Below are 18,304 nucleotides of genomic sequence, written 5' to 3' on the forward strand. Positions count from 1 at the left end.
AAGCAAACGCTTCCTTATGTGTCAGGTAATTCAGAAAGAATGAATCACTTCCTGTTTACCAGCCAACTGTCTTCTGAAAGGATGTGTGTATGTCTGTGTATTTGGCACCAGGTGTCTAAAACAACAAATGCAGCAAATATAATAGCTATTATTGCATATTATCATTCTTTCATGGTTACGGGGAAGCAGTAATTGTTTTTGGTCCTGTTTGTTGGTTCATCTGCAGGTTAGCAGAGTATCTCAAAAACATGGAAACAGATTTCAATAAAATGTGGTGGACAGTTTGGCCATGCAACAACAAATAGGTCCTAATCCTAATCTAGGAAATATTTTAAAGGTTTTTTTTTTTACTCCATGAATTACTGCACTTTAAATGAAAATAACCTGGCATATGCATCCCATGTCTGCACTGTGCCATTCACACTACAGACAGTTTAGAGTTTTCCGTTTGCCAACCATCATTTCTTTTGACTGTGAGAGGAAATTTTACACAGGAAGGCTTCATCTAGCTAATTGATTCAAACCCAACACCATTATTCAGTTGTTTTCAAGATGCTGTTTAAATACACACATACAGACCTTTCACCCGAGTAGTTAAGGCTACCATCAGGGTGGGGGGAACGAGGTTCTCCTTGGTGTAGGCGAAGGTTTAATTGTGCTTAGTCACCCGTGAAAGACATGGCGGTAAATGAGGCAGTTGTCCCGGTGGTCAGGGCCCCAGCGGCCCACCTCCTCTCTTGGCTGCTTCCCTCCCTGTGTCTGGTTCTCTCTCTGACTCCATCTACCTCTTTTTTTTATGTGTGTGTCTGCACTCTGGCATCTCGGCGGTTCAGTGGACACTCAATCACATCACCGCATTGACATAAGGCATTGCATGCTAATAAGAACTTAGCTGCCACCTTTAAACATTGCTGCTGTTAAATTACACAATTTTTGCAGTTAAATGTTTACCATGATTTAGAAGTATCTTGATATACTAACCCAATACACTATTAGGGTTAGGAGTAATGTAATAATCCAACTTCTAGTATTAGCTCTAGCAGTATGTATTTGCTGTGTGATTGTTAAAGCAAAGAGGTGGCTCAGATATGCTAACCATCCTAATCCTGATAACCTGTGTCTCATTTTAGGTGGGAGGTGAATCCGCTGTGGGCCATGCGTTTCTGGTGAGGTCTCATCTTCTGCCAAAATGAGGCTGATGCCCGGCTCGCGTCAACCTGTCCTGCCAGCCATCCTGGCTCTCACCTTAGCCGCCTTCTTACCTCAGCTGTCCTCGGGAGCCACGCCGTTCCCCCAAGACCTGGAACCAATCAGCATTGTGGGCAGAGAATGTAAGTTCAAAATCTGTTGTGTTGCCATGGTGATCCTTGTTGCAGGAGTAGATGTAAAAGTAAACCGAGGGTCACTAAGGCAGTATATCTCATCACTGGGGAACACGGCTTAGAGAGGTGGATGTGTTTAAGGGCATGTTTGCAGCAAGCAAATTTGCAGAGGTTTATTCGGCTGCTGGCATATTCATTCCTTTAGTTCTGTTTTGTTGGCTTGATGTGAAAAAGGCCATTTCAACTCAAGAAGCAATACCAGCAACATGCATGAAAACACCTTTCTCAGTCAAAGCCAATGTACGGTTTGTAGGGAGTGAGGGTCTAATCTTAAACTGTTCTTGGAAAGGGTTAGGGTTAACCTTATTTGCACATTTTTATGGTACAAGAAGAAGGATTTTGACGTGTTATTGCTCGCTGTAACTCTTTGAACATCTAAATCACTTTTAGTTAAGCCTAAACTAACTAAAGACAAAAGACACCGCAAACCTTTTCACATTGGTTTGGACCAAAGAGAACAAACTGTACATGCGATTTAAGGCTCATCACATACAAAACTTTTTCACTCATGTGAAACAAAAATATCAATAACAAATGTTGTTTGTTATAACAACAACAATCACAATACAATTAAAATGGTCGTCCATAGGGGGGTCCCGGTAGCTCACCTGGTAGAGCATGCGCACCATATACTAGGGCTGAATCCTTACCGCAGTGACCCGGGTCCGGTGCTGTTTGCTACATGTCTTCCCCTCTCTAACTCGCCCCTTTCCTGTCTTTCTTCAGCTGGTCCTATCTAATAAAGGCAAAAAGCCCTAAAAAAATAATCTTTAAAAAAAAAATCTGTCTATAAAGACTCATATTGAATTAACGCCTAGTCCTACATGTGACTCCAGCTTAAAAAAAGTAAAACCTCAGCGTTCACCACCAGCAGTTAAGATATTTTGACTGAGGAGGATCTTAGACATCTGTGACACTCAAGACACTGCTTCATCGGAACAATGGCACCCAATCACTGGGGAGGTCCATAGAAGAGATCCTGGCTACTAAATGTAATGGCCCATAATTGATTTAAGAGGTGGCTGAGACCATGGCCCACACACTGTAATTGATCATTCTGGAGAGTAACGCAACCATTAGCAGAAATAGCTGCGCTAATAGTGCTATATGTGGAGCTCCGTCCCAGGTGTAATGAGAGCAATTTGTTACCTCTGGTTCTAGCAGGTGACAGCGTGACACAAGGTCCCTCACAACTCTATGAGACGTCCATTATGAATCGTAGTTCTTTATCAGACTGAAGTCTATGAAATTATACCTGAGTCACTACTTCTTTTGGAAAGTGGGCAGACGACTCACCTCAGCATCTTGTCTTTTTTGTGACGGATTGCGTGCTGAGTAGGTTTGACCAGTTTAGGTTTTTGAAGACAAGTAAAGATATTATATACTGGAGCTGCTTATAGATGAAGCTGCAGCCATATTTGACCTTACATATTAAGTATTCACTCTTTTCCCCCAGAATTTATTTCTCAGCAGTATACATATGCATCATAAACCATGTTCTGATGATTGATTTCAAACAGTGTGATGTGGAGGGCAAGTTATTGAGGTTTTTTGTTGCAACCAAGAACTGTATCCAGACAATTTCACTCTGATTTAGACCATAATAGGACACTAAAACTTTCAACTGACTCCAACACTTACGAAATTCTAATTGTTCTCTTCTTTTGGGAGGTCTTTAACACATGATGGTCCATCTCATTACTCTGTTGTAATTGAAAGTAACTAATTGCTTTTGAATGGTGAATTAATTCCGACTAAAAAATGCCCATCACAGTTTCCTAGAGCCCAAGGTGATGTCATCAAATGTCTTGTTTAGTCTGACCAACAGTCCAAAACCAAAATATATTAATTTTACTATCATTTAAGACAAGGAAATATGTAGTTACAGTTACATTAATATTCTATTGATTGATCGACTAATCGTTGCAGCTGTAGTTGCAAAGCGTTGTGGCAAATGGTTGGCTAGGTTAAACTTTTTGGCTGGAGCATTCAGCACCTTCTGCCAACGCAGTGGTGTCAGTGAAATGAATGAAGAGCTTAAACTTTTTAATGCAGTGCCAATGTTGGTCTGAATGCAGCCTAAGGATGTAGGATTCTGGTTTGATTCAGTCTTTGGCCAGCAGCGAACATGTTCTTGCAGAGGCAGTGATCTTAAATAACTCTGGGCACCATCACCTGCTCCTGGATTTTGCCCTGAGCAGTGCCCCAGCTGCCCCCCAAACTTTAGAGGATGTGAAAGTGCTGAAGAGTAATTAGAAACCCTCATTTGCCAGGGGGAGGATAGCGGGGCGGGCCATTGAGCCACTGGGAGTCTCTTCACTAGACAGCACAGCAAGGTCCAGTGCTCAGCCAGACATTAGGCGTTTAAATCTTTAAACAGTCGATTCGAGACCAGTGGTTAGGGAAACATACAGCTCCCTGTAGAGAGACTAATTTCAGATTGTAGTGTATTTCTAGCGGGGATTGCTAATTCAACAGCAGACCAGGTCAGATGGGAGGCTGGAGGGCACTTAATACAGTACTTTACAGATCTAGAGCACTGTGGCCTTGAGCTGAATCTTTGCTTGGTAAAAAATTAAAACAAAAAATTAAACATCCTTTTTTTTTTGTTTTGTTTTTTTTGAATCAAACGTTTGCAAGGCATGTCCATCTATTGACTGGCTGTCATTCTGTTATTTATAGTACTGGACACCATCTCCCGTTGTTTAAATGAATGTTTCCCTCTAGTGAGTTAGTTTACTGTTTGAGTAGAAAAAGGCAAGATGGAATTAAAATGCAGAAGACGAAGAAGGAAAAATTCAAATGAGCCGTAGTGCAGCTTAGAGTTTATTTCACTCTTTCTCTTTACACCATATCCCTCAGTTCATCTTATCTCAGTTGCATTGCTTTTTTTAACACATCTTTTTTTTATGCGTGAATGCACCTGATTTCTATTGAATCCTATACTTAACGTATATTGCCTGCAGTAACAGTTGTTCTATATTGTTGTCTCTTTTAACCGCGTGATGTGATTTGTAATAGTGGTATTATGAATGCAATTTAAATTTCTTCAAGTGACCAAACTGTCTTGAAAAACCTAAGTTAAACTTTTGTGACCTCAGAGATAAACTAGTGCTATTTAAATGTGGGTTGACCAGACAGACAGATTTTCCATTGATATGGTTTTGATTTGTTTCCTTGTCCTCACTTGGCACAGTCCCCAGATGTCTCATTGTGTTAAGAAATGTTTACCAGGAGCCATTTATTTAAATTAGACTGACTTCTGTGACACGACCAGCTAATTTGCAACTTTGGATGCTATTTTTTCCTCTGCTCATCCACCTCCACAAATGCACATTAGCATACAGTGTTATCTTCAGCACAATAGGCCAAATTGTAATCTTGGTTCAGTGTTTCTTAAACTGCAAAGGTGTAATGTTTTTGTAAGCCGCTGATTTGTTGTGGATAAATGTTGAGCCATTGTTGTCCTTATAGTTGGCTAATATATTTATTTGTCATTGAAATAAAGTCAGGTTTGAGTTCTGACTTTCATTTCCTGTTTTGAAAAAAATTCTTTTAACCAGACCTCAAAGTGACTTAATGTGCTAGTCTTGTGCTTTCTAACCTTTGCTGAGAAGGAAAGCCAGTGTCTTTTTGTATCATGAGTACTTGAACATTTTCTTTTCCTCTCCATCTCTTTACCCATGCAGCCTCCTACCTCTATCCCAGCTTCCAGGGACTCATGTCGGACAATGACACCGTCCGCCTGGGCCTGGACTTCCAGAGGATGCTGAGGATCAACCACATGCTCTACATTGCTGCCCGGTGAGTCATCACCACTCACCTGCTAGTTTAACAATACAAAGGATCTGATGTAGCTCTGTAGTTTACATTGTTTACTGAGGGTGAAAATCTACTGGGATTTTAGAGAGAAAGTCCAGGAGCAGGCCATTACTTAATGTGCCCACACAATAGTTTTACAAAGTGATAGCTGATAATTGTAATCTCTTACACATTCACACACATACTGTTAGCCTCTATATGCAAATCTGATCATGTGGATACATATGCATGGGTTGCACAAAGGGTCCAATGACAATTTTTTCACTCCTGATTAACCTTCTGATTGTTTCTAGTTATTTAATCCATTAATGCTAAAAATAATTATCACAAGTTACCAGAGCCCATAACTTTATCCACTGAGTTCGTACATAGCTTCATCAGCAGCCAAAAAACCCTGAAGTATCCATTTGATTATATAAAACAATGGATTTAGTTGTTTGTTTCACCTTTATTTAACCATTAATGTCAATTAAGCATAAAGTCAATTTAGTTCTTATTTACTCTGATAGCAGGGAAAGAGACAAATGGGCTCTCGAAAGGGATGTGAGGGAGAAAAATGGACAAAAAATGGAATGGCATTTGCAGGGAGGTAAAAAATGTTAGACAGTTTGCAAAAGACAACAGAAAACATAAAACATTCACAGACAATACAAGTAATAAGAAGAACACCAAGTAGAATGTGATAAAAACATGAATAGAGAAATGTGTGCATATTTTACTGAGAAATCTTCGTGTGAGTGACGGGGCCTTGAAGGCAGAAAGAGTTTTAGTACAATTTATAAGTAATTGAGTAATGAGTAATTTACAAATCTAAAACTTTTAACTTTTAAATTTCTGGTTTTTCATTCGTTTTCGTACGGTCAGACTCGATCAAGATGCCCTAGGTTAACTATCGTAAAAGTACAAGGTTGCACCTCCTCTGCCTATTTTCATTGTGCAAAATAAATTCTGCTACAGTTTTTGGCACTGTCTCAAACTGCAGTGCTCTCACTGCCAAGAACCCTGCCCAAAAAGGTATGGAGACTCTTAATGTACGTAAATGGACTTAATATTTTCTGCAGCTGCATACAACGAAGTGCATACCTCACTTCACAAAGTGATTCATATGGGTTGTGTCGATAGTTGGGGAAACTTTTGTGAAGTCTGAAGCCCATAAACTTTGCCTGTTAATCCACCTTCTACCCTCTGTTGTTGAACAGCTTTGATCAATCCTATTGAGCGAAATAGAAGCATTTTTTGGAAAGCAGGTTTTGGTGAAATGGTTGGATCAGAGGCTTATGGAGCTTTGCATTCAAAGCGTCAAGGCTGACAAAAAGCATGTGGAGATGGTCCCACTAATGGTGTCTTGACTCTCTATCTCTTGCAGGGACCACGTGTTTGCCATCAATCTTGCCACTTCATCTGAGCAGATAATTCCACAGCAGGTAGGAAAGTCTGCCCGCAGTCATGACTGAAAATGGTCTGCTGTTCACTGTTGCCATTCAGTCACCTCTGTTTCAATGTAAAATATTTGGGTCCAACGTGTAACCTTTCTTGATCGACGTGTTTGAGTCAATAGCCACGTATTTACTGTGTTTTAATGTGTAGCTTGTACGTACCATCTGATTTCTAAACTGGACAATGGTCTGTTAATTTCCTCAGTGCCACTCTAAGGCTCTGACATTTAGGGAGTGTTTCATTGATCCTTCAGAATCAGTACCAATAATCTCTGAGTTAGCAGTAGAGATTTTGAATGACCCAGCCTTAATTGACATTTTTCTGCAATTTATGTTAAAATAGGTTTTAGGATTCTGTGATCGTTAAATATACGATATCAGAAAACAAAATGTTCCACGTAACAGCTGCTTGTCAATAGTAATATTCTGGATGATATATAGACCTATACCTGTTCTCAAGAAGGAGTTTAATGCAAGGCAGTGCTCTTTAGACTTTAGACAGCAATTCTGTTCTTGTTTTTCAGAAAAAAATCTCTTGTAATGTTTGTATCTCATTATTTTCCTTTCTACCTTTCGCCTGCAATTTCATTCAAGTATTATACAATCTCTCTTCAGACATATATCCAATACAAGTGGAGCGGAGCTCTTGTGGCGTTTGAAGTGCTATGCTCCCTCCTATCTGAATCTCATTTGTCAAACATGATTGCACTTAAATAAAAGCCCTCCGAGGCCTGGATTTTTGTTTGCTTGTATTTAGATTACCGCTAAACACGGATATTCATTCTGATGAGGCCACCACTCCAAGTCAAGAAGATCTAAACTATTGATTTGGGTGTAGACTGTGGCACGAAGAAACTTATGAGCACTATAATGTTAGTCCATCTTTTTTCAGTTATGTTATATGAGAACTTGGATATTGAATGTTTTCTATAAGATGCATCTTTTAGCCATTCGCCCAAATCTCTCCCGCCTCCAGTGTGACAGCAAGAACTGAGTGGAAAATTATTGAAGACTGTATCCATATTCTGCTATCACACTCTCACTCTCCTAATCCTGTTATCCATCTGAGCTCGGCCGTTAGTCTGTGACTGACTCACATCACCAGAAAATGGTGTGTCCTCTTCATTACAGATCCATTCCTTCACTCTGGCTCATTTTTAAACTAGCTCTTCATTTTTCACATTGGCCGCTCATTCACATTCTCCCCTCCACTGATCTCCCCGGGCCTGGGTGGCCATAAGTAATTATTAGTAAACCAAATCGAGCATGGACAAGGCAAGGTCTATTACCATAATGCTGACTCCTACTGAATTGTCAGATCTTCACAAAGTCGTGCCAGAGATGTCCCATGCATGGACCTGGAGGGAAGAGTGTTGGCTTTAAAATCAAAGATGACAAGTAGTCTGTCATATGCTACTCAGAAAATGATCAAGTTAGTCCTCACTTTTCTGACTGAGCTCATTGATAGTAATATTTTATGGATAGATTTTCTTGTGTTTTACCAAAAATGTGACAAGCAAACAGACGAAAGATGTGCAACACCATGTAGTGCTAAGGGCATCTCCCTGTAAAGGATTGGCAATATTCTATATACAATTTTTCTTATTGTTGACAAATCTCTTGAAAAAACAAAACAAAACCAACAATGAGTTGATCCTAAGTATTGCCACTGTTGCACTGGTTGAAAGGTTCCTTCATCACCATGATCACGGCCGCTGTAGTTTAGTTTGAGTCGATCCCAAATACTCTTCACAGGATTTGTTGATGATAATTAGAAAAATATAGAATAACGGCAGCTTTTTCTTTTTTAATGTATTCATCATACTGTGCGCAGTGGAGATGAAACTGTTGGTTTAGTATGTTTTTGAAAGTGTAAAGCAGGAAGCCCTCCACCATTAAGATACATTAAGTCTCTTTTTCATCAAGTGCTAGTTTACCTGTTTACCCGCCAGTTAGATTGCATTCACCTGTTCTAAGTAGTTTCTGATTGGACTGCTGGACTGAAAGCTGTTTGACAAAATGGAAAAACAGCTCTGAGAACAAGGTGCCTGTGGGACAAATTGTGTTTCAGGGACTTATGGTCCAAGCGGAGTGACCCCTCGGCTCCAATAAGGCATCAAAATGTATTATACCACAGGGTGACTTATTGTGAGGTTGTAGTTGACAGTCAACACCTTGAGTAGAATTTAAGACCTAAATGTACATGTCTCTCCAGCTTTGTGCAATACATTTTCGCATCTAACGCATAGGACTTGGACTCATCCTTGATGCAAATTTTTTTCATATTTGTTTGTGACAATTTTTTGTTCATACAGAGAAGGCGCATGGGGTAATTAAGTACCTCATGTATTCATCAAAAAATGTGCAAACATATTGTTCTTACAACAAGTGTTGACACAAATACAGACAAAGTAATTAAATATGCATATGTGTAAAAGTTTGAGCATAATTACCCAATATACATTTAAAATGATTTTAGGGCTTGCGAGTGTACAAAGATGGGCCATCTGAAGAAAAGTGTACAGGTGTAGTTGACATTTAAAAGTGGCTGAAACCGAGACCTGTTTGAGTCACAATTGGCATTAAAACCTAGTCTGAAATATCAGAGGAGTGGCCTCAAGCTCAGACTAGAGACAAAAACACCAAGAGCAGATCCCAGTCGTGCTGCACTGCTACTGCTTGGAGAGGCCATCCCATAATACCCAAGTGCTGATATGTCACTGAGTGAGACGTCAAGCTCCTGTCTCCTCAAACACTGTGAGGAGCTGAAAAAAGAATCTTCTGAATGACTTTCAACTGAAACAGAAGTGGACGCAATCACCAGCATCCTCAGTGGTATTTACGAGCTCTGAGAAAATTCAGTTCAGTAAATTATCCGACAGTGAGAGGGAGCACATTAAACCTTCAACTAGCAGAGATGGTTAACAAGTTGATGGATCTTTTTCTATAACAGCCCACTGGACCACTAGCATACTGACATAGGAAGTGTGTGTTGGTGTGTGTGAAGACTAAGGGCAGGGCTTTTGGCCAGTAGGTTAATTGGAGCTAATTGACTGCTCCTCGTATGGACAGTGAAGTGATGCAGATTCCCTTGTCTGTTCTCACAGATCCAGACTTATCTTGCAGAGTGATTTTTATCACTGAGGAACCACAATGTTATGCTGCCCACTGACGAGCTACACAGGCAGCCGCAGGCGTTCCTGATATTTCTGTTTGTTTTTCTTCACAACAGTTTATTGAAGTTAATGAGATTTTCATCACAGCTGTCTCGTAATAGCACTTGAACGATTTAGAGCAACAAAAGCTGGGATGGTGAGAAACAGCTTGTCTTTGAGCTGACAGTTGGCTGTCTGTTCATTTTTCAGAAACTGACTTGGAAGACGAAGGATGTGGAGAAGTGCACTGTGAGGGGGAAAAACAGCGTGAGTATTATCTTGCAGACACATACACATCTTCCTCCCTCTCTGTTTTTGCTTTCGGTTTTATTTTTCACTCCTTTCGCTCTCTTCCTTTGCCTCTGCCATCGTTTCCAGCACAGTGAAGTTTTGTAATAAGCAAAGGTGTGCAGGTAGCTTATCAGAATCAGCGGCACATCCATCAGGAGACGACAGACTGGGGCTTTCGGCATAGCATTTTCCTCCCCAGAGCTACAGTGAAACCACAAGAATCAGCCTAGGGATTATGATAATGTCTGTAAAACAGAGAGAAGGTTGTGTGTGTGTGTGTGTGTCAGCCAGTAAAATGCACTGTCTACCTGCACCAAGTCCTGCTTTCATTCTGTCGTTGGCGTGCCGGGAGCCAACATGGACCTGGTCCCTAATGTACAGTATCATCAAGCTGTTTTCCTCCTGACAGGACGAATGTTACAACTATATCAAAGTGCTGGTGCCACGCAATGACGAGACGCTTTTCGCCTGCGGCACCAACGCCTTCAACCCCACCTGCCGTAACTATAAGGTAAGATACTGTACTGCTGTGTGCAGCCTCCTGGCCTCAATTATGGATAAGAGATCATATTACAGCTGTTAATAAAATGTGTTTGGTTCAGTCCATGTGTGCTGTTTCAGTTGTATCCGGTTATTTAAGTTGCTAATGTGAATGACAAACTGAAAACGAAACTCGTATCACATTAGCGCCACGCTGGCTTTTTGTGAATTTCATTATCAGGGATCTCGTGTCATAAACACAAACCCAGGTCACAGTGGCTCACACAGAACAGATGTTATACATCAGTGAAAACAGCAAAATGCTGCATGAAGTCACTTTTACACACATGTATTGCAAGACATGCAGCCTGCAGGGGCGTAGACAGCAGAGCAATATAATAGAGTGATAATGGAATTTAAGGTCAGTATTGTTATTTGAGAATAACAAAAATCTGATATAGTTACTAATTTTTCTGTTTTGATATATAAACACATCATTCATTTTTGGCCAGGATGCCCTTTAAAACAGTTGAATAATAAACTTTACAAAAGATAACAGTAACAGCATAATATAATAATAATGATAATAATGATAATAATGATGATGATGATGATGTAGTAATAGGAAATTTGAACAGTAAACTGTAAGATAGTATGAATTATTATACATAACCATAAATAAAAACACAAGTAAAATAGATCTGATATATAAAAGAAAGATTCCCCGTAAAAACGTCAGAAAACAAACATGATTTAAAATTGCATTATAAAACACTTTCACTGCACTGCAGTTTCGTTTTGCATATCTACCAGTACTACCAATACACTGATAGCTTATCACAGATGCAGTACATCTGTGATAAGCTACTAGAGCCCGAACAATAGATAAAATAATGTTAACACCACTTGGAAAAGGACATCTACTATGACATAACACCTACTCAAACACTGCTGTGAAGACGGGTCATACCAGGTTGAATGCAGTATTTATCAGCTATAAAAGAAGTCTGGCTGCCAGCTCTTCAGTTTGTGCTTTCAATGATGATACAAAAAACAGCTGTGAGCTCAAAATGCATGTGCACATGTGAAAATAACTGGAAAATTATTAAATGCATAAAAAGGGAGGGTCTGAACAATCATGACAACATTTACAAAACACAGACATGCACCAGATCTGTTCACTGTGAATGTTGCCATATTTGCGTTTCACATGGCCAGGTGACTTCAAACGCTTAATGGTGGTGGAATAATATGTTGGCAAAACAACACAGAGAGCGCAATCTGTTGACAGAACACAAGATATGCTGATGATCGCAATAATACAACAGCTTATTTCACACCTCTGAAACAACAAAGCTGAGGGAGGAGATGGAATGAGAGGAAGTAAGGAGTGGGAAGACGAGGGAAAAGAGCAGGGTCAAGAGACAAATCTATGCAGTACAGTAGACGAGGCTCTCAGCTGCACCATGTCTCTATGGTTATTCCATCGCTTCAGTGATAAATAGCAGCGCAGAGAGCTGCTGGCTAAGTGAAAACATTATACTTTAAAGGCACAGATACCATTTGTTTAAGGACAATGCAAAAGCAAAGCTCCTACAGTTTGAGGTCTACTGAATAAAACCCAACATGACATTGTGGTGGAGCCTCAGAGGTGACATCACAGGTTTGGACTGTGATTCACAGCAGGCCATTAGAGGAGGACGGAGTACAAGTCCTACAGCACAGACTGTAAATCTAACTGTGTGGGGGAGACTGAAATCCAAAGGGGAGCTGAATAACTCAAGACTCTACATTTCACTGGGTTTTTTTTTTTTTTTTCAGTGCGCTGACTTGTGAACTAACCCAGTGGTCTGTGTCAAGGGGTCAGGGCTGCTGAGAACCCAGGGACCTTCTGTTGGTTCATATTAAGTGCCCAGCAAAATTACGGAATCATTTAAAGGTTTACACATTGAAAAGGGATTTACACAAGCATGTTGTTCCCACGGTGGATAGCAAAATAAAAAAAGCAATAGTATAGATGTTATGTAATTTTGGTGACACTCAATACCTCTGAATCTGTGATGTAATGTAAGTTTTAGTTTTGTCCTTGACATGAAAAAACTTGCAAACTCCTGTTGCAACTAATGCAAATACCACCACTACCATAACAAATTGTTTAAAGCACATTTAATACAAATGGAAGTAATTAAACCTGCAAACGATGAAAATGAATACAGACAAGTAGAATTTAAGAACAAACAAACTTAATAAAATGAAATAGCATTTTAAAACAAATTAAAACAACAATAAACATTAAATATGCTCTGTGACAAAAAAAAAGCCTAGGTAAAAGAAAGTTGGATAATATGTTTTAAATTTTTGTAGGTCATATTGTAAATGTTCACTAAATTGATAATTAAATTTAATACAGAGCCGCTAACGTTACCCAAACTCTGATATTTCTAACTTGTAACCCCACATGATATTGTAATTAGTTAATATGTTCACTCCTGGACACTAGTCCACTACTGTAGGTACAAGGGGGGCTCATCAACTAAATGCAGCATCTCGATAGAATGATAGTACCTAAATACTTTCCAGGATCAAATCTTGTCTCAGGTGTCATAAAGGACCTGCACAGTCTCATTTCTCAGCTACAGAGTATGTCCAAAGGTTAATACACAGGAGTGAGATTGATGTAAAATGTCTCCCTGCCACAGAGTCCCTTTAGTAAAGAGCGGCTGATTTACACAAAACACATCCTTAAATTCTCTCTCCAACCCCCCAGCTGTGTCCCCCCCTCCCCTCGTCTTATTCCCGAGTCTGGAAAAAAGTACAAGAGATGACTATCCAGACAGTTGGGGAGAGAGGGAGGAAGTGTAAATCATATCAAGGAATCTGTCTCTGGGACTCCACAAAAAAGGACAAGGGGGAATTGAGTGAGAGGCGTCTGTGTGTTTGTGTGTGTTCTGCTCAAAGATATGAATGGATGCCCAGCTATGAACATGCAGCTTCACTGACCAGACTGCTGAGACAGCTGGTCTGTAGACAAGAGAGAGGCTGTCTTCAACATGCGTTTGTGATACAACAAAACCTTGAAGCGTCAAATCCATCTGTCTTTATCTGCCCACTGGAGTAACGATCCTGCAGTCACTACACAGTTTTGTTGAATCCTGAGTGCTCTGACTTCTGAGGTCTGTTCCTTGATTAACAAACTGCTGTTGCACTTCAAATCGTGTCACTCTGCAGGCGAGAAGTCTGGTCAATACTGTTGATTTCTAATCCGATTTAAAACAGAATTTAATTTGAAGAGCACAAATGTTCTCATTACTGACTGAATGGTACTCTTAACCATCATTGTCTGTGTTTCTGTGATCACAGTCCTGCTGATGATGATTCTTTTTTTTCCTCATCTATCACTTAAATAAGTATTTATTGATTTCTGTATGGCTTGTTTGGTAACTCACCTGGGTTCAAGATCGCATTGCTAGAGTTTATTTTGGTGAAATGCCATACTCCTTACTTAATTAATAAGTTCTCTGGTTATTTGCATAATACAATTAGCCCCTTGCGAATCATGTCAGTACTTAAAAAATATTAGTTAATTCCCTTTCATAGGCATTTATCAATGAAAACAGCCAGACATTAAAAAAAAATAAAAGTGACTACCATGTCAAAATAGGTTTTTCCTGAGTTCCCTGCTGTCATGTGTTCTCTTTGTCACTTATTTTTTTGGTCATGTTTCAATCTTGCTTCTCTTCATGTGTCTGCTTCCTGTTGTAAAAGCCAACTAGAAAACACATGAAAAGCACTTAGCCCTAACAATAAATGAACACATGAAGCAGAAGTGATATTTAGGGCAGAGCTGTTGTGTTGGACTGCATCAGGTTCAGAGGTATAGATATACCCCTTTTTAAGAATCCGAAGTGTTATTTGTACAGATATCTCAGTTATGCAGAGTTCTGTTGTAAAGTTTTGGATCGCTTATTTTCACATGTACACAGAGCAGCCATTAACCCACTACCTCTCGTCTAAGGTGGAAATAGAAACAAATACATCGTCATCTGAACTGACATTTTCATGATGCATCAGTCAATAATCTCCTGAATAAAGTACCATGAATGTAACAAGCTATCAGCTGTCAGCCCTTATATGCAGCTAAAGTTTCCCCAATCTTTGTTGTGACATCTCAACTTCTTTGCAGTAATACACCAAGAATAGTTGGTTGGAGGCTTAGTTCTATGTTGTCGTGGTGCAAATTGTAAAGCTCTGAGTTTTTACACAGAAACTGGTGGAAACTTACGAACACCCAAAAACGGATGGCTCTATTGTACAGTTAGCTTGAAGCTAATCTACACCTGAAGTCTCTTGGCAGGCCATAATCAAAACATGAACACAATGACGTACAACACTAAACAAACAGAACAAGACACATAAAACAAAATGGTGCAGAGCAATACATCACGTACATAATACAAAGATAACAATATTGATCACCTTATTTGAACTGTATGAAAGTTTGATTAAAAGTCAGTTTTTTAAATTCTGAATGCTGAACACATTTCTCTATAATGAAGACCTCGAGTTCATCCAGCCTTTAATAGCCCTGATGGTTGTATAAATGTTCCCGTTATTGTGTCCACTCCACATGTATGATCTTTGTATTCAGAGTTTGCAGTGGAGGTACAGTTTGAGGGTGTTCACAGAATAACAATAGAGCGGCAGTTACATACACTGCTTGTGTCAGAAGAGGCGACACAGCATCATATAAACCCAGCCATGTGTTAATGGGCTGTTAATGTCGTGTGTGTGTGTGCGCGCCAATCACCTTGTTGCTACAGAGGGTGATGAATCCACTCTGCATGCGTTCAACCTCCACTCACACACATACACACACACACACACACACACACCGCTGGGTTTTGCTTATTGTCGCACCTGAGGTTTACAATCTTGTTAACAGCAGCTCGGAAAATAGCAGCTAAATATCTGCGGCTAAGAGATAAACTGTCCTTGTGACAGCAGGACTTCAGACTTCACACACATCTTTTATGGACCTGACCCACATACAATACATCAAATAAAACAAATCTTTATGATGCATGTGTTGCCTTTCATAATCACAGAGTGATTTGGTACGCATCCCTTGCATTCAGCCACAATTCTCACCACAGTAAAGACTGTTGATCGATTTTGCGGTCGGAGTAGTGGCGACCTCGTGGGTTTACAAGTGTAAACAGTAACACCTTTTCGTGTTTACAATTGTCACTGTCTTTTATATCCCATTTTTCTATTACAGTTCTGTATATGGCCTTATAAAGTATTCCTTTGTCCTGTGTCCTCTCTGACCTAGATGTCGACACTGGAGCAGGAAGGGGAGGAGGTGGTGGGACAGGCTCGATGTCCCTTCGAGTCCCGCCAGTCCAACGTTGGCCTTTTTGCTGGTGAGTAAGACCGAGTGACCCAGTGGTTGTAGAGGCTGTCTTGTAAATGTCACAGGTTCAACACCCACAGCTGTTGATCTGTGTCACTAGTCCTCTCAAAGTGTCCTTAAAGTTCTGGTAATATTTCGTTTTGTGGATTTTTATTGTTGAATTTACACAGGTGAGGCTGGGAGTAATGCACTTCATATTGTTTTGTTTTTTTATTTTATTAAATTAGCGTTTACTGAAGGAAGTTGGAAGTTCTCACTGGTAAAACAATCACTATACCTGACTTGCTAATCGAAATAAGGCTAACCTGCCTTTTAGAGGCTCTCAAGATGATGCATCAGTTCAAATGCTGCAGTCTTGCATGATTGGATGGATTTTAATAGTTTCAAGAGGAGAGCCAATCAAGACCAAATTTGAAAATGCAGCTGTCTTGAATTTCACCACTGAATTTTAAGTGTTATATATGTCTATAAGGATCTTTTTTTAATTAAAGACCATACCAGTTTTAGCTCATTAAATACAAATCATTTGAAACTTCAGTGAACATTAAGTCTGCATCTATGTATGTCAGTTTTACATTATTCAAATGTGGTAATGCAGTTTAAATGCAGATTAATGTGAAACGTCTGACATTACCTCATAATGATAATGTAACTTTGACAAAGGTTAATGGAGACTTGATGTTCACTCTCATGGATTACATAACTGGAGCAAGTTTCAAGGGTCTATTCATTGATTTTCATATTGTACGAAAATAATGGAGACCAATGGTTCCCTGGAACAGTGAGAAAGAAACTTCAAAACTTCAATGGTTTGCAAAATAGTTAATTGTGATATAAAGTACAAATGATTTGTACTGAATTTAACATGTAAATGTAGTATGATTTGCTTTATTTCAGACATGTAGTCATTGAATACAAAGATGCATGATAAAAGAAGAAAATTTTACTATATAATTTTAGGTATAAAATGAAATTGAACATTATGCTTAGAATTTAAATGTTTCTCTACCCATAAAAGCTGATTACAGATCTCAATTGAATCTTTGGGTTTTAGGTATTTATACATTTAATGGCTTATAAATATTCAGAATCTAAACCAAAACACATTCAATTAAAGCATTAGAAAGGATTCAGATTCAATGAGTGGATTCAGATTCTATAAAATGCTATTGAACTCCAACCCTATGAATTACTGCATTTTAAATATAAAAATATAATAAAAGACTAAACTACATGTTAACTACTACTACATCATTCCTAGCCTCTCTAGATAAATGTCAGTGCACGAATCCTCACAGGGTGTAATCTGAATTTGCCCCTTGATGGTTTCTGATGTGTGGTTAGATTTTCTTTACTAATCATAGCAGTGAAGGAAGCTGATACTTTGTGAACATGTAAGGGTCAGGTTCAGGGAAGAGTGAAGGGAGAGCCAGACCTGCACTCAAGCCTGCCAGGTTTCCACTGACATTTATGCAAAGTTCACACAGGGTGTTATTAAAAGTGACACATTCTCCTACATCTGTTATCCTCTGCCTCTTTTTAAAGAGCAATAAAAGTCACCTGTGACAAAAATAGACAATTGAAAGAAGTGGGTATTTCGTGGGAATTGTGATTCCTGACAATGCATCTCAATTCCTTTTTTTTCTTTTTCTCTTAGGTGGTGATTTTTACTCAGCCACCATGACAGACTTCTTGGCGAGTGATGCAGTGATTTACCGAAGTCTGGGAGAAAGTAGCCCTGTTCTGCGTACAGTCAAGTACGACTCCAAATGGCTGCGAGGTGAGCATCCTGCATGTTAAGGTGTAATATTTAGCACATCAGCATAGCTGTGGCTCGATTAGGTGATTTGTGTTGAGACTGGATGACTTCTTATTTCTCTGATATGTCAACATCTCATTGACTAGGGCTGGGTTCTGATAGCTGGTTCCATTATGGACCAGATTCCAAGTCTGCAGAATATCAGGATTCACTGAGCTCCAAGGATAACAGATCTCTTTTCAAATCTTGTACCTCTCTTCGCCCTTGTGTACAAAACATTCAGGTAGCAGCTCATTTTTAACCAGCGTTCACCGTCGCAGATTATATCAGCTGTAACTGATTAACATTAATTCCATAAGTAACTTGGCTTACGTCTAGTTTCCGTGTTTTCTGCATGCTGATGTCAACGCAAATTTAGAGAAAGAAACATTACTCTTTAACACCACTCTACGATTGCGAATGGACTGTGTCTTCCCAACTGAAACAATATGATTGGGTCATGTCAGAATCTCCCAGTTAAAGTATTATACAGGGCTGTAACTAACGATTAATTTCATTATCATTAT

The 18,304-nt window shown here is 39.4% G+C and overlaps 1 protein-coding gene across 6 annotated transcripts in view; it reads left to right on the forward strand.

Annotated features, from left to right (window-relative positions):
- sema6e (sema domain, transmembrane domain (TM), and cytoplasmic domain, (semaphorin) 6E) overlaps nucleotides 1-18,304 on the forward strand; it is a 150,175-nt gene that overhangs the window by 85,039 nt on the left and 46,832 nt on the right. For all 6 annotated transcript variants that reach the window (XM_044209539.1, XM_044209538.1, XM_044209542.1 and 3 more), the window contains 7 exons: nucleotides 1,131-1,331; nucleotides 5,072-5,186; nucleotides 6,571-6,628; nucleotides 10,006-10,062; nucleotides 10,496-10,597; nucleotides 15,899-15,989; nucleotides 17,637-17,759. In XM_044209539.1, the coding sequence (XP_044065474.1) occupies nucleotides 1,190-1,331; nucleotides 5,072-5,186; nucleotides 6,571-6,628; nucleotides 10,006-10,062; nucleotides 10,496-10,597; nucleotides 15,899-15,989; nucleotides 17,637-17,759 (688 nt within the window). In that variant the 5' untranslated portion in view covers nucleotides 1,131-1,189. The remainder of the gene's footprint in view (nucleotides 1-1,130; nucleotides 1,332-5,071; nucleotides 5,187-6,570; nucleotides 6,629-10,005; nucleotides 10,063-10,495; nucleotides 10,598-15,898; nucleotides 15,990-17,636; nucleotides 17,760-18,304) is intronic.

This window comes from Siniperca chuatsi, linkage group LG9, assembly GCF_020085105.1.
Source record: "Siniperca chuatsi isolate FFG_IHB_CAS linkage group LG9, ASM2008510v1, whole genome shotgun sequence".
Classification (NCBI taxonomy): Eukaryota; Metazoa; Chordata; class Actinopteri; order Centrarchiformes; family Sinipercidae; genus Siniperca; species Siniperca chuatsi.